At 39.9% G+C, this 17,139-nt stretch overlaps 1 protein-coding gene across 4 annotated transcripts in view; it reads left to right on the top strand.

Annotated features, from left to right (window-relative positions):
* ppardb (peroxisome proliferator-activated receptor delta b) overlaps positions 1 to 17,139 on the top strand; it is a 93,652-nt gene that overhangs the window by 58,425 nt on the left and 18,088 nt on the right. For all 4 annotated transcript variants that reach the window (XM_087973648.1, XM_087973649.1, XM_087973651.1 and 1 more), the window contains 2 exons: positions 1,123 to 1,325; positions 14,983 to 15,430. In XM_087973648.1, the coding sequence (XP_087829774.1) occupies positions 1,123 to 1,325; positions 14,983 to 15,430 (651 nt within the window). The remainder of the gene's footprint in view (positions 1 to 1,122; positions 1,326 to 14,982; positions 15,431 to 17,139) is intronic.

The following is a 17,139-nucleotide window of genomic DNA, read 5'->3' as shown; positions in this document are numbered from 1 at the left end:
TAGCTTTCCAATGTAGAAATGCAGCATTTATAAGCTATTGTATTAATATACCTTTATTTTATTTAAGGATTGCTTTACAAACATCTCACATGACGAAAACTCCGAAGAATCAATTATTAATTGATACAAGCAATTGATAACTTGCCACTTCATTCCTGATTCACTCCAGTTACTTCAGTAGTTCATCTTTGTTGATTCCCTTTTGAATTAGTCCTGTCTTTAAAAATGATTGAGCTCATTGCATCATACTTGCCTGGAAAGCCCAGGTTTAGCCTTGATCTCTGCCAAGTTAACTGCCTGACTGATCTGATGGTTTTTCAAAAAGAATTGGCTCACTGTACCCACATTTTGGATGGAGGAAAGTCAGCCAATGTTTTTGATCGTGATCACTGAGAAGAAAAAAGAAAGAAATGTAAAGAAAAATCAATTAGGCAAGTTTGCTATTAAAGAAGCAAAAATGTGGATTTAATTGTAAACTCCGTGTTCCTCAAATGAGAAAACAGTCTTGCCTGTTCTTGTGGCTGCCAAAGACCCCTTGGCATTTTGAAGAATAATGGGGAGCTTCTGATTTTAATATTTGTTTTTCAACCAATGTCACCTTAAGTGAGGTTGAACGTGTTAGTTCACTTTGCTGGTTTTAAGGACTGTATGTAAATTGGTTATCATGGTTTTCCTACAACAAACTGAGAGGTACTGTGTTGATCTCTCAGTTCTTCCTTCTTTGTATGTTTTATAATGTTCTCAAATCTCATCTGTCTATATTAAATCTTTGTAATGCATGCAAAGCTATTGTTCTTGCATGCTATTTCTGGAATTGATGAGATGACAGCCATGAAGAACAGTATGAATACTGATCCTTGCATATTAGGGGAAGAGTGAAAAGGTTACTGTGTTTACAGTTGTTACCACAGTCAAGAACTGCCTGCTTTCAATTTGTGCTAATGACCTTGTGTTGAAATTTTGTATAGCAGAATAGAGTGCAATGATTGATACATGTTGAAAACAGAATTGCTATTCATGGACCTGCCGAATAATAAATGATTTAAATTTAAGTTAATTTTATACTTAACCAAAATGAGCTGAATTCATTGCCACGTATAACTTTGTTTTCTCTGGTAACAGCCATCAGATTTGGCCGAATGCCTGAAGCAGAGAAGAAAAAGCTAGTTGCGGGACTTCTAGCTAGTGAAGCAACAGTTCAAAACCCAGTTATAGCTGATCTAAAATCACTGGCGAAACATGTCTATGATGCATATCTAAAGAACTTCAATATGACTAAGAAAAAGGCACGAGATATTCTAAGTGGAAAGGCTACCAAGGACCCTGTAAGTAAAGGGAAAAAAAGAGCCTTGTTGATCTCCTCTGTATTTGGTAATCAATGTAGAGGCTTCCCTGATATAACTATACATGATTCAATCAATATTGATTGCACCTCCTTAAGAAACAGGAACACAACATTGCAGTTAAATGGTACACTTCACATTCTTTGGCTATCCTGAAGTTCTTCTTGGTTAATGAAGCACAGAAACAGGTTTCATTTATGCAGTGCTATTGAGATAACAAAATGTTCCCTCAATGCTAAATAGCAGCTTAGTCACATTAAAATGAATGCTGAGTGTAAGGAAGCTACATTAGATGTGGTGATCTCTTCGATGGGCCAAATTACCCCTTTCTATGATTCTTACAGACAATGCAGCCACTGTTTCTGCAACCACTTCCTTTAGGAGCCTAGGGTGCTGGTCAGCAGGTCCAGGAGACTTGTTTATCATTTAGTCTGATTAGATTTCCTTGTATGTTTGGTCTGATAATCAAGATTATTTGAAATTCCTCCCCCTTTTTCTCATGATGTTTACTGATTTTGGACTGCTTTTTGTATCTTTTATCGTAAAAATAATTACAAAATACTTTTCAAAGTCTATGCCATATTGTTTTTCTCTCCATTACTTGCTTCCCTGGCCTCGCCCTCTAAGGGACCAATGCTTACTTCACCTACTATCTTCCTTTACTTGTACATGTAGAAGCTTCTACCAGCAGATTTTCTAGTGAAGTGTTTGTCACATTTCAATTTCTCCCACTTTACTAATTTTTTGACTTATCCTTTAGTTTCTAAACTTTTCGCGATCTTCTGGGCTACCGCGAATCTTTGCAGTGCTGTACGTTTTTTCTTTATATTGGTGCTATTCTTAACTTGATTAGTTAGCTATAATATTATGCATTCTTCTCAAGTTTTTTTTCCTCAATGGAATTTATCTTTGAGAGTTATGAAGTTTCTTCTTCAGTGCTGCCTTCCACTGCTTCTCTACTGTATTATCTTTTCATTTACTTTGCTATTTCATTTTAGCTAACTCTGTTTCATTCCCATATAATTGCCTTTCTTTTCTTTTTGATACATTAATTGCAGACACACATTTCTCATTTTTTAACCTGAATGTAAAATTCATCATCTTGTGATCAATGTTATTTCGAGATTAATTTTGACTAATTGTGTCTCATTGTACATTATTATGTGTAAATTACCCTATTTCCTGGTTGATTCCAGAAACAATGTGCAACGAAACTGTGACAAAGACACTCACATGGGTCGAGGCTAATTGTGCCATTTGATTCTTCCAACATAAATCAATAGTAAAGTCTCTTGGATTAATGTAATACCATTCTCACAAGCCTCCATTATTTATTGTTTTATACTCTGCCCTGTTATCTAGCTACTGCCAGGTACCCACAAAAGACTCCCACAAGTGATTTATTTTCCTTTGCTCTTTTTTTCAGGAAGCATATGTCAGGTACAGACAGGATAGATCGAGTGAATCCTTAGAGTATAAAGAAAGTAGGAGTATACTTAAGAGGGAAATCAGGAGGGAAAAACGGGGACATGAGATAGCTTTGGCAAATAGAATTAAGGAGAATCCAAAGGGGTTTTACAAATATATTAAGGACATAAGGGTAACTAGGGAGAGAATAGGGCCCCTCCAAGATCAGCAAGGCGGCCTTTGTGTGGAGCCACAGAAAATGGGGGAGATACTAAATGAATATTTTGCATCAGTATTTACTGTGGAAAAGGATATGGAAGATGTAGACTGTAGGGAAATAGATGGTGACATCTTGCAAAATGTCCAGATTACAGAGGAGGAAGTGCTGGATGTCTTGAAACAGTTAAAGGTGGATAAATCCCCAGGACCTGATCAGGTGGACCCGAGAACTCTGTGGGAAGCTAGAGAAGTGATTGCTGGGCCTCTTGCTGAGATATTTGTATCATCGATAGTCACAGATGAGGTGCCGAAAGACTGGAGGTTGGCAAACGTGGTGCCACTGTTTAAGAAGGGTGGTAAGGACAAGCCATGGAACTATAGACCAGTGAGCCTGACCTCGGTGGTGGGCAGGTTGTTGGAGGGAATCCTGAGGGACAGGATGTTCATGTATTTGGAAAGGCAAGGACTGATTTGTGATAGTCAACATTGCTTTGTGTGTGGGAAATCATGTCTCACAAACTTGATTGAGTTTTTTGAAGAAGTAACAAAGAAGATTGATGAGGGCAGAGCAGTAGATGTGATCTATATGGACTTCAGTAAGGAGTTCGACAAGGTTCCCCATGGGAGACTGATTAGCAAGGTTAGATCTCATGGAATACATGGAGAAATAGCCATTTGGATACAGAACTGGCTCAAAGAAGACAGAGGGTGTTGGTGGAGGGTTGTTTTTCAGACTGGAGGCCTGTGACCAGTGGAGTGCCACAAGGATCGGTGCTGGGCCCTCTACTTTTTGTCATTTACATAAATGATTTGGATGCGAGCATAAGAGGTACAGTTAGTAAGTTTGCAGATGGACATGTAGTGGACAGCGAAGAGGGTTAACTTTAGATTACAACAGGATCTGGACCAGATGGGCCAATGGGCTGAGAATTCAGATAAATGTGAGGTGCTGCATTTTGAGAAAGCAAATCTTAACGGGACTTATACACTTAACGGTAAGGTCCGAGGGAGTGTTGCTGAATGAAGAGACCTTGGAGTGCAGGTTCATAGGTCGTTGAAAGTGGAGTCGTAGGTAGATAGGATAGTGAAGGCGGCGTTTGGTATGCTTTCCTTTATTGGTCAGAGTATTGAGTACAGGGGTTGGGAGGTGATGTTGCAGCTAGGCTGGACATTGGTTAGGCCACTGTTGGAATATTGCATGCATTTATGGTCTCCTTCCTATCAGAAAGATGTTGTGAAACGTGAAAGGGTTCAGAAAAGATTTACAAGGATGTTGCTAGGGTTGGAGGATCTGAGCTACAGGGACAGGCTGATGCTGTTTTTCCTGGAGCGATGGAGGCTGAGGGGTGACCTTATAGAGGTTTACAAAATTGAGGGGCATTGATAGGATAAATAGACAAAGTCTTTTCCCTGGGGTCGGGGAGTCCAGAACTAGAGAGCATAGGTTTAGGGTGAAAGGGGAAGATATAGAAGAGACCTAAGGGGCAACGTTTTCACGCAGAGGGTGGTACGTGTATGGAATGAGCTGCCAGAGGATGTGATGAAGGCTGGTACAATTGCAACATTTAAGAGGCATTTGGACGGGTGTATGAATAGGAAGGGTTTGGAGGGATATGGGCCTGGTGCTGGTATGTGGGACGAGATTGGGTTGGGATATCTGGTCGGCATGGACGGGTTGGACCGAAGGGTCTGTTTCCATGCTGTACATCTCTATGACTTGTTTCTACATTTTGAAAGTTTGAACCAAGATAATTTCTCACCACTAGACTGATCGCATTCATTATTAACAGATCCACTCACTTCTTTATCCTTTCTTCTTCTTGCTCCAAAATATAAACTGCTTTTAAATATTTGAGTCTCAGCACTGGTCACTTTACAATCCTGTCTCTATAATTGCTATTATCTCATACTCATTTAATTCTATTTGCGTGATCAATTCATTATTCTTGTTAATCTGTATGGATTAGATAAAGACCTGCCAATTTTGTCTTTTTACCATTTTTTTCCTTACTTTGACCTGATTTCCTGATGCACCCTTATTTTTGTATATTCTGTCCCTTCTTGTCATACTCTGTTTGACATTATTTATGTCACTACTCTGCACAAATGTCTTGCCATTTCTCTTCACCTTGCCAAAATCCATCCCTTCAAGTGAGTCTTCACCTACTATTTAGTATCAGAGTGCTCACTGTAGTCCTAATTACATAATTCACCAATACACTGGTCCCATTATGGTTCAGGTGAAAGCCATGCCTAAGTTGCAACTCCCTTTCTCCCCACTCCTGGTGCCAGTGTCCCATGAATCCAAAACCCCATTTGTTCCTCACCAATCTTTGAGCCACGCATTCCACTCAAATTCTATTTCACTTATGTCAATTTTCTCTTTGCTCAAGTAGTAGCCCTTTATCTTTGTGGTTCTTCTTTTCAATTTAGCCCCTAGCTGCTTATACTCCTTCAGCAAAATCTGCCTATGTCACTGATACTCAGTTGAACCATGACAACTTGATCCTTTCCCTCCCACTCAAAGTTCCTCTCATTTACTGAGGGGAAATCTTTAACCCTGGGACTATATTTATATCAAAACCCAGCAATCAAAGGGCCACCCATAGAACTGCCCTCTCTCAAGGTCACACAGTGACCTATATAAGGCAGCTGTATAAATACTGGTGAGATGCAAGAAAGTCTTTCTTCACAATGGAATGAAGCAATGGCAAGTGTTGACATAACTCAGACTGTATGTACCTAGTAGGAGAAAGTTATAATTTGTGTAACAAGCCCGTTTCCATTAAAGATGTGAATACAGAAATTTGTGATGGAAACAAAGTATGCAGATGTGGCATTTATAAAATAACGTGGTTATTACTTTCAGAAAGAATGGAGGGGTGTACTTTGAACAGAAAGTACTGTCCCTGGACTTTGCTTTCCACTAACTTGAGAGAAAGAACCACATCCTTTTCGTTTGAGATTCAGCAGGTAACTCACAAAAAGATAGTGGAGGAAATGTCAGGGTACCTTTATGGCATCAACTGCCACTGTGGCTTTTAAGACTTTTTCGATCACTTCAATGCTAAATTACAACTTAATAGTAAAGGTACTAGAAGTACTGTTTCTAATGTTATGGAAATATAACATTAATTCAAGATTAAAGTGTGATGATAATTCTATTATTCGTTAGCAGTCCTAATTCGAAATGAAGTTAGCTCTGTAGTAATGCTTTACTTGTATTTGGATTGAACCATAATCTGGTTTGCTATTTAATACCAGTGCTTTGGATTTTTATCCACTGCCCAGAAATGTAAAACGAGGCTTTCAATTGCTTCTTAAAGCATTTCTCACAAAGTGAATTATTAAATAATCATTCATAGATTTACTTACATTTACGTTATATTTCACGTCTTTCAAAAATGTCTTGAATAATTTATGTGCACTAAATTATATTTCATGCAAGTCAAAATAATGTTTTTATTAAATTCATTCATGGGATGTGAGCATTGCTGGCTAAGTCAGCATTTATCACTGGTACCCTAGTTGCCCAGAGGGCAGTTAAGAGTCAGTGAGGTTGTTGTGAATCTGGAGTCGCATTTAGGCCAGACTAGTTAAGGATGGTGGATTTCTTTCCCTCAGGGATATCAATGAACAAGATGGAATTTTCTGATAGTTATGATTCTGTGGTGGTGTCATAGTCACCATTAGACTCCTAATACCAGATTTGTTTTATTGAATTTGAATTCCACCATCTGCCAAGGGAGCATTCGAACCCAGGTTCCCAGAACTATGCCTAGGTAACCTGTAAGTAAGTGGTACCGCCATTTTGTGCTCAACCAAATTTTCTAAACCAGCATAGGGATAAATGTTAAGTTTATTGACTGGCGTTGGTCAGTAGACCCAGGGGAATTTCCTAGGAGAAAGTGAGGTCTGCAGATGCTGGAGATCAAAGTTGAAACTTTATTGCTGGAACAGCACAGCAGGTCAGGCAGCATCCAGGGAACAGGAGATTCGACGTTTCGGGCACAGGCCCTTCTTCAGGACGTCGAATCTCCTGTTCCCTGGATGCTGCCTGACCTGCTGTGCTGTTCCAGCAATAAAGTTTCAACCAGGGGAATTTCCTGTTTGTGTAAGTGGTGCCTTCATCTATTTGAATGCATTTCACCTAAAATACAGCCCCTCAGCCTCACTGTGACAAGGCAGACCAGCCTGGATTATGTACTAAACTCTGAAGTGGAACTGAAATGTGCAGCACCCGGACTGAGAGGGAAATGTATTGGTAAAAGTAACATTAATAGAAATTTAATTCCAATATAATACTTCTCTGAAGTCAAAGTTGAGGTTTTATACCTGCACCTTTTTAATATTGAAACTAAACCATGCCCAAAAGAGGAAAAATACTTAACGCTGATATTAAATTCTCCTTTCAACAATATCAACATCAATGTCACAATCACAAATCATTAAAGATAGATATCCTAATTATATGTTTGGAAAAATAAGTCATCCTTGTAATTGATCTCATACAATAGTTGCATCTTTTGTAGTAGTTTGGTATGTTAGAATGCTGAATGAAGTTTAGTGAACATTCTGTGCTCTATGTTGAAGCTAACAGAGTAATACTAACTAGCTGAAATTTAGCCATTACTGAACACATTTTGGAAAACTAGCAATTTTGGATGTAATGTGCATATTCATGTTTTTGGGACCTGATCAGGTGTACCCTTGAACTTTGTAGGAAGCTAAGGGAATGATTGCTGGGTCACTTGCTGAATATTTGAATCATCGATAGCCACAGGTAAGGTGCCAGAAGACTAGAGGTTGGCTAATGTGGTCCTCCAATTTAAAAAAAGTGATAAGGAAAAGTCAGGGAACTGTAGACCGGTGAGCCTGACATCGGTGATGGGCAAATTGTTGGAGGGGCTTCTGAGGGACACTATTTACATGTATTTGGAAATGCAAGGACTGATTAGGAGTAGTCAACATGGCTTTGTGTATGGAAAATTGTGACTCATTATCTTAACTGAGTTTTGTTTGAAGGGGTAGCGCAGAGGATTCCTGAGGCAGTGGGGTGGATGTGATCTATATAGACTTTGGTAAGGCGTTCAGCAAGGTTCTGTATGATAGAATGGTTAGCAAGGTTAAATTGCATGGAATACAGGGAGAACTAGCCATTTGGACACAGAACTGGCTTGAAGGTAGGCATTAGTGGGTGATGGTGGTGGAGGGTTGTTTTTCAGACTGGAAGCCTGTGACCCGTGATGTGTTAGGTCCATTGCTTTTTGTCATTTGTATAAATGATTTTGATGTGAACATAGGAGTATAGTTAGTAAATTTGCAGATGACACCAAAATTGGAGGTACAGTGGACAGTGAAGAAGATTATTTCAGAACGTAATGGGACCTTGATCAGATGGGCTGAGGAATGACATGTTGTTTAATTTCAGTAAATGTGAGGTTCTGCATTTTGGAACGGCAAATCAGAGCAGGACTTATACACTTAATGGTAAGCCCCTGGGAAGTGTTGCTGAATGTAGAGACCTTGGAGTGAGTGTTCATAGTTCCTTGACAGTGGAGTTCCAGGTCGACAGGATAGTGAAGAAAGCTTTTGGTATGCTTGTCTTTACTGTCCAGAGCATTGAGTAGAGGAGTTGGGTGGTCATGTTGCGGCTGTACACTACATTTGGTTAGGCCGCTTTTGCAATACTGCATGCAATTTTGGTCTCCCTGCTATAGGAAGGATGTTGTGAAACTTGAAAGGGTTCAGAAAAGATTTACAAGGATGCTGCCAGGGTTGGAGGATTTGATCTATAGGGAGAGGGTGAATAGGCTGGGACTGTTTTCCCTGGAACATTGGGAAACTTTATAAAAGTTTATAAAACCACTGAGGGGCATAGATAGGCTGAGTAGCCAAGGTCTTTTCCCCAGGATAGTGAGCCACAACTAGAGGGCATAAGTTTAAGGTGAGAGGGGAAAGATTTAAAAGGGACCTGAGGGGCGATGTATTCATGTTTGGAATGAGCTGCTAGAGGAAGTGTTGAAGGCTGGTACAATTACAACATTTTAAAGGGCATCTGGCTGGGTATATGAATAGGAAGGGGCCAAAATCTGGCAAATGGGTCTAAATTAATTTAGGATATCCAGTCAGCATAGACAAGTCGGACCGAAAGGTCTGTTTCCATGCTGTACAGCTCAATGACTTGGCAATAGCCTGTTTTAATCTTGTACGAGAGGTAATAGTTGGAACAGAGTTTTTTTTATTTAAAAAATGTGAGAGAAGACAGGAGAGAGGTGCCAGGTGAATTGTTCTTGCAGAAGGCCAGTACAGACACATGGGTTGAATGGGTTCCATCTGTGCTGTAATCATTCTCTATTTCTGTGACACATGATATTTAATTGGATCTATTCTGCTTAACAGTTTTAAATTTCACTTAAAGATTAGTCCAAAGCTGAATATAATTTAAAATTATCAACTAATTTTTTTTCCATTTTGTATTTAGCTTCCAATACTGATTTATTTGCTAAGCTATTTTAATTTAATTTAAATACTCTACCATTCAAAATTAGGTAGCTAAAATGTTGGGATATATTTTTGAATATTTACAATTGATGTACAGCAGAGACATCTGTTGGCTATAAATAGTAATGTGTGCATCTTTTAACTCAGGGAAGTATATCATATTTGTGAATAGGGAGTTTTAGTTCAGTGGACTTGAGACTCTGAAGTACTGTACTTGAATATTAAAATTATGCCCTCGTACTAACATTCCTTTATTGCATCTCTTCATACTACACTCTGCAATTTTCTCAAACTACTATTTCCTTTGAGCTCTCCATTCTAGATTCCATCTTCAATACTCAGCCCTATATCACATTGTCATAGAGATGTACAGCACAGCACCTGGCCCATATCCTTCTAAACTCTTCCTATTCATATACACATCCAGATGCCTTTTAAATGTTGCAATTGTACTGCCTCCACCACTTCCTATGGCAGCTCATTCCATACATGTACCACTCTTTGCATGAAAAATTTGCTCCTCAGGTCTCTTTTATATCTTTTCTCTCTCACAGTAAACCCAAGCCCTCTAGTTCTGGACTCCGCCAACCCTCTTTTTTGTTTGTCTATTTATCCTATCCATGCCCCTCATTTAAGGTCACTGCTCAGCCTCCAACGCTCCAGGGAAAACAGCACCAGCCTATTCAACCTCTCTTTATAGCTCAAATCCTCCAACCCTGGCAACATACTTGTAAATCTTTTCTGAACCCTTTCAAGCTTCACAACATCTTTCCGATAGGAAGGAGACCAGAATTGCATGTAATATTCCAACAGTGGCTTAACCAATGTCCTGTACAGCTGCAACATGACCTCCCAACTCCTGTACTCAATGCTGTGATCAATAAAGAAAAGCATACCAAACACCTCCTTCACTATCTTATCTACCTGCAACTCCACTTTCAAGGAGATATGAACCTGCACTCCAAGGTCTCTTTGTTCAGCAACACTCCCTGGGTAGGACCTTACCATTAAGTGTATAAATCCTGCTAAGATTTGCTTTCCCAAAATGCAGTACCACCCATTTAAACTCCATCTGCCACTTTTCAGTCTATTGGCCCATCTGATCAAGATCCTGTTGTAATCTGAGGTAACCTTCTTCGCTACCAGTACACCTCCAATTTTGGTGTCATCTGCAAACTTACTAACTGTACCTCTTATGCTCACATCCAATCATTTATATAAATGACGAAAGGTACTGGACCCAGCACTGATCCTTGTGGCACTCCACTGGTCACAGGTCTCCAGTCTGAAAAACAACCCTTCACCACCACCCTCTGTCTTCTACCTTTTCAGTCAGTTCTGTATCCGAATGGCTAGTTCTCCTCTTATTCCATGAGATCTAACCTTGCTCACCAGTCTCCCATGGGGAAGTCCATATAGATCACATCCATTGCTCTGCCCTCATCAATCCTCTTTGTTACTTCTTCAAAAAAAACTCAATTAAGTTTGAGACATGATTTCCCACACACAAAGCCATGTTGACTATCACTAATCAGTCTTTGTCTTTTCAAATACATGTACATCCTGTCCCTCAGGATTCCCTCCAACAACTTGCCCACCACCAATGTCAGGCTCACTGATCTAGAGTTCCCTGACTTGTCCTTACCACCCTTCTTAAACAGTGGCACCACATTAGCCAACCTCCAGTCTTCTGGCACCTCACCTGTGACTATTGATGATATAAATATTTCAGCAAGGGGCCCAGCAATCAATTCCTTCGCTTCCCACAGAGTTGTAGGATACACCTGATCAGGTCCCGGGGATTTATCTACCTTTGTGTTTCCAGACATCTAGCACTTCCTCCTCTGTAATACAGACATTTTTCAAGATGTCACCATATATTTCCCTGCATTCTGTACCTTCCATGTTCTTTTCCACAGTAAACACTGATGCAAAATACTCATTTAGTATCTCCCCCAACTCCTGCAGTTCCATACAAAGGCCGCCTTGCTGATCTTTGAGGGGCCTATTCTCTCCCTAGTTACCCTTTTGTCCTTAATGTATTTGTAAAAACCCTTTGGATTCTCTTTAACTCTATTTGCCAAAGCTATCTCATATCCCCTTTTTGCCCTCCTGATTACCCTCTTAAGTATACTCCTACTGCCTTTATACTCTTCTAAGGATTCATTTGATCCATCTTGTCTATACCTGACATATGCTTCCTTTTTCTTAACCAAACCATCAATTTCTTCGGTCATCCAGCATTCCTTGTACCTACCAGCCTTTCCTTTCACCCTAACAGGAATATACTGTCTCTGGACTCACGTTATCTCATTTCTGAAGGCTTCCCATTTTCCAGCCTTCCCTTTATCTGCGAACATCTGCCCCCCAATCAGCTTTTGAAAGTTCTTGCCTAATACCATCAAAATTAGCTTTCCTCCAACTTTTCGATTGGTCTATCCTTTCCCATCACTATTTTAAAACTAATAGAATTATGATCGCTGGCCCCAAAGTGCTCCCTCACTGACACCTCAGTCACCTGTCCTGCCTTATTTCCCAAGAGTAAGTCAGGTTTTAAACCTTCTCTAGTAGGTACATCCACATATTGAATCAGAAAATTTTCTTATACATACTTAACAAATTCTTCTCCATCTAAACCCTTAACACTGTGGCAATCCCAATTTATATTTGGAAAGTTAAAATCCCCTACCATAGCCACCCTATGATTCTTACAGATAACAGATCTCCTTACAAATTTGTTTCTCAATTTCCCCTCCGACTATTAGGGGATCTATAATACAATCCCAATAAGGTGATCATCCCTTTCTTATTTCTCAGTTTCACCCAAATAACTTCTCTGGATGTATTTCTGGGAATATCCTCCCTCAGTGCAGCTGTAATGGTCTCCCTTATCAAAAATGCCACTCCCCTCCTTTCTGTCCTTCTTGTGTAGCATTTGTATACTGGAACATTAAGCTGCCAGTCCTGCCCATCCCTGAGCCATGTTTCTGTAATTACTATTATATCCCAGTCCCATGTTCCTAACCATGTCCTGAGTTCATCTGCCTTCCCTGTTAGGCCTCTTGCATTGAAATAAATGCAGTTTAATTTATCAGTCCTACCTTGTTCTCTGCTTTGTTACTGCTTGCCCTGACTGTTTGACTTGCTTCTTTTCTCAACTGTACCGATCTCAAATCGATCTCTTTCCTCACTATTCCCCTGGGTTCCCACCCCCCCCCCCCCCTTAATAGATTAAATCCTCCTGAGCAGCTCTAGCAAGTCTCCCTGCCAGTATATTAGTCCCCTTCCAATTCAGGTGCAATCCGTCCTTCTTGGACAGGTCACTTCTACCCCAAAAGAGAATCCAATGATCCAAAAATGTGAATCCTTATCCCATACACCAGCTCCTCAGTCATGCATTCATCTCCTCTATCCTCCTATACCTACCCTCAGTAGCTTCTGCACCGAGAGTAATCCAGATAGTATTATTCTCGAGGATCTCCTTTTTAAATTCCAACCTAACTCTCTATATTCTCCCTTCAGAATCACAATCTTTTGCCTTCCTATGTCATTGGTTCCAATGTGTACAATTACCTCCTGCTGGTCCCTCTCCCCCTTGAGAACATTCTGCACCCTCTGTGAGATATCCTTGATCCTGGCACCAGGGAGGTAACACACCATTCTGATTTTTCACTGCTGGCTACAGCAATGTCTGTCTGTGCCTTGGACTAGAGAGTCCCCCAACACAATTGAACTCTTGGAATCCGACGTATCCCTCATTGCATTAGAGCTAGTCTCGATACCAGAAACCTTAGCTGTTCGTGCTGCATTCCCCTGAGAATTCATCACCCCCTACATTTTCCAAAACCGCATACTCGTTTGAAATGGGGATAGCCACAGAAGACTCCTGCCTACCTCTCCTACCTTTCCTGGAGTTAGCCCATCTATGTGACTGTATCTGCAACTTTTTCCCCTTCCTGTAATTGCCATCCATCACATCTCCTTGCTCTTGTAAATTCCTCATTGCTTCTAACTGTCTCTCCAAACGATCAATTTGATCTTATAGGATTCGCAATAATGGCATTTATTGCAGACAGAATCCTCAGTAACATTCAAATGCTTCCTAAACTCCAACTTCTGACAAGAAGAGCATATTATCAGTCTGCTAAAGGCCATTTTTGCCCATTCCAATCAACAGACCCAGAAAATAGCACTGGTTTATTCCTCTACAAAACGCTGCTCCATGCTAGCTTAATATTTATGGCATATATTTTTAAATTGAATCAAGAGACACATCTCAATAAAACATATAATCAAGAAAGAACCAACTCAACTCACGACTGCAGACTTTCTGTAGGCCACACACTTAAAAATATTCACTTATCTGTTTCTGTGCTATGACCTCTCCCACACAGGTTTCTCCAAAATCACTTGTGAATTTCACTGTTAATTTTCCCAGGTGCACTCTGATGTCCAGCGATACATGAATTCAAACAGCAAAGGCAGTAACTGTGCAGGTTCACTGCTGTGTCAGTTAGCAGTGTGGGTGTCTTTCTGTCTCTCCTGCACTGACCTCACCATGTGCTATCTTTGTCTGTTCCTCTCCCTTTTAAAAAATGCTGTTGTTTTGACTTTTTTTCTCCAAAGTTCCAAAACAATGCAACAGCATATAAAACAGTAATTTGCTGCTCCTGGAATTTGAGGAAATCGCCTCTAACACCTAAAATACCTCAAAAAAGGAGCAGCTTGTTATAGCCAGAAATTTTTCCCCTCCACCAACTTGGATTACCTAGAATCATGACTGATTGATTGCAAAAACTGACAGAAGCCTAGTTTGCTGTAAATGTTGTGGCACTTTCTACTTCTGTCTTTCATATTAACAGTTAATACTTTGACTTAATGTTGGTCATCTTACCTTCATTTCCAGAAGCAGCCTTTCACTGTTGAGAAAAAGCTATTATGTGAATTGAAACAGTTTTCAGTGAGTGAAAGTCAAAAAGGGAGACAGGTGACTCAGGCGTATGAATCTGAGAGCATGTGGACAGTTAAGAGTCATGGGTTATATACGACTGAGCACATGTTGGAGAGAAAGCAGTGTTGTATAGAGGGATTATGATATGTAGAGGGTTGAAATGGCGGAGGCATTTCTCCCATCCATTTCAGCTTGCATCAGTGCTGTGTAACTCCAACCTTGTGCGCTACGAATGTGGCATTTCCCATACGAGGGAAACAAAAATGATAGTAGTGAATTAAAGTCAGTAGATAATTTCTATACTCACTTCTGGCTAGCTGAATAAAATGGTAAATTGCCATTTAAGTTGTGGAAACAGTTTTGTATTTTCAATTAATTATGTATAGGATTAGAATTGTAGAAAATCGTCACGTTTGTGTTTTCAATTGACCTCTTGACATTGTGGTGGAACAGGTGCTATGTGAATTGACATTATAATTGTCAGTGGGTAAAGTAAATGTCAAATAAATCTGGTTCTCCAAATAAATTCTAATTTGTAATTTTCTTTCCTGATTGCAGCCTTTTGTGATTCATGACATGGAAACTCTTTGGCAGGCTGAGAAAAACCTAGTTTGGAAACAATCAGTAAATGGAATTCCAAACAAAGAGATTGCAGTTCATGTCTTCCATCGTTGCCAGTGCACAACTGTTGAAACAGTGCGAGAGCTCACTGAGTTTGCCAAGTGCATCCCTGAATTCTTAAAGCTATACCTGAATGACCAGGTGACATTATTAAAATATGGTGTACATGAAGCCATTTTTGCCATGTTGGCATCAATAATGAATAAGGATGGTCTTCTTGTGGCTAATGGAAATGGATTTGTAACTCGTGAATTCCTGAGGAGTCTACGCAAACCGTTTAGTGAAATTATGGAACCCAAGTTTGAGTTTGCAGTGAAATTCAATGCTTTGGAACTGGATGATAGTGATTTGGCTCTTTTTGTGGCTGCCATTATTTTATGTGGAGGTAAGGAACTAAACTTTTATCAATGGAAACACTAACTCTTTTTACTACAGAGAATCATGGGATAGTATGGTGCAGAAAGAGCAATACAGATATTGCCACAACCCCACACTTACACCTTTTCATTCCTGCAATTATTTGTCCTTCAAGTAACAGTCTAATTCCATTTCAAAATTGCTATTCAGACTGGTAGTCAATGCAGATTATTAGGCAGTGCATTCCAAATTCTAATCATTCATTGCACAATCAGGGAAAGTATTCTTAATATTGCCTCTGGTTGTTTTGCTAATCACCCTCCATTCTTTGATTTTTGGTTGTTGGCATATTAGCTATTAGAAAAGGTTTTTCTTTAAATATGAACAATAATAGATGGCAATAAGGTCCCTCAAACTGCTCCACCATCCACTAAGATTGTCGCTGGATTTCTACATAAGCCCCATGTTCCTACCATATCTTGCAGCCCTCGATTCCTTTGGTTCTTAAAAATTTATATCCTACATGATGAATAGCCAAGGTCTCTTTCCTAGGGTGGGAGAGTCCAAAACTAGAGGGCATAGGTTTAAGGTGAAAGGGAAAGATTTAAAAAGGACCTGAGAGGTAACTTTTCATTTGAGGGAATGAGCTGCCAGAGGAATTGATAGTGGCGAATACAATGACAACATATAAAAGGCATCTGGATTGGTATGTGAATAGGAAGGATTTAGAGCGTTATGGGCCAAATGCTGGCAAATAGGACTGGGTCAGATTGGGATATCTAGTCGGCATGGATAAGTTGGACTGAAGGGTCTGTTTTCATGCTGTATATCTCTATGACGCTGTCAGCCATGAATGTGTCCATCAACTACTTCTCAAATGTACATAGTAGTGGCAATCACATTTACTGCTAAAACCCCTTAAAACACCTAGGAAATTTTGATCATGAAGATGCCCAATCAGAGAAGAATTAGCCTTTTAAGTAGAACAGGCAGAATCTCTGAGAGGAAAAAGAACAAATTGTTGGAAAAACTCACCAGGTCAGGCAGCAACTGTGCAGAGAAAGCAGAGTTAACATATTGAGTCCAGTGACCCTTCAGAATTATTGTATTAGGTGATCATTATCTTGACTTTATCAGACAATGACACGCAATGGCATTTCCCTGTACCATTGTCCCATCATATCAATGTCATCTGACTGCTTTCCTTTTGCTGAACTATTTTTTTTCTTAATATCGTAATTTAACCCCTTATTGTATAACCTGCCTCTGTGATTATGCTGAGGATTGGTTTTTATTTCACACTACTTAGTATTTATTTCCATGGACTTTGGGGTCTTTTGTTTTCCATTCAGTCCAATTGGAAGGTATTCTCATCCCACCCCAACCCCAACTCCAGCTTTATTCCCAGTGTTTTCCTTGGGTTATGAGATGCCTCTTAGAATTCCATCTTGTCACAACTTCCCTGTGTTATCCATATATCTAGCTATTCTTTTTTTTCTCTCTCCTGTTTTTAGGATTTTGGACCAGTGGTCTTTACCTCATGGACTCTCCTATAGGTGGAGGAATAGGGTCATCTTCTTCAAGCACCTCTTGCATACTGACCACAATCAATCCACATACGTATAGAGAGACTTATTGGATCCCTGCTAATCCTTATCCAAGAGTCCAGTTGTATTTCCGCAAGACAGTACCTTAGTTTGACTGAAAAGTTCACCTGCTGCTGAGAGGTGAATAAGG

Source organism: Chiloscyllium plagiosum, unplaced genomic scaffold (genome assembly GCF_037043375.1).
Source record: "Chiloscyllium plagiosum isolate Xiang-an unplaced genomic scaffold, Cpla_swu_hap1 HiC_scaffold_26, whole genome shotgun sequence".
Taxonomy (NCBI): domain Eukaryota; kingdom Metazoa; phylum Chordata; class Chondrichthyes; order Orectolobiformes; family Hemiscylliidae; genus Chiloscyllium; species Chiloscyllium plagiosum.
Note: the sequence above shows the minus strand (reverse complement) of the source record. Positions and strands in the feature narration are given on the sequence as shown.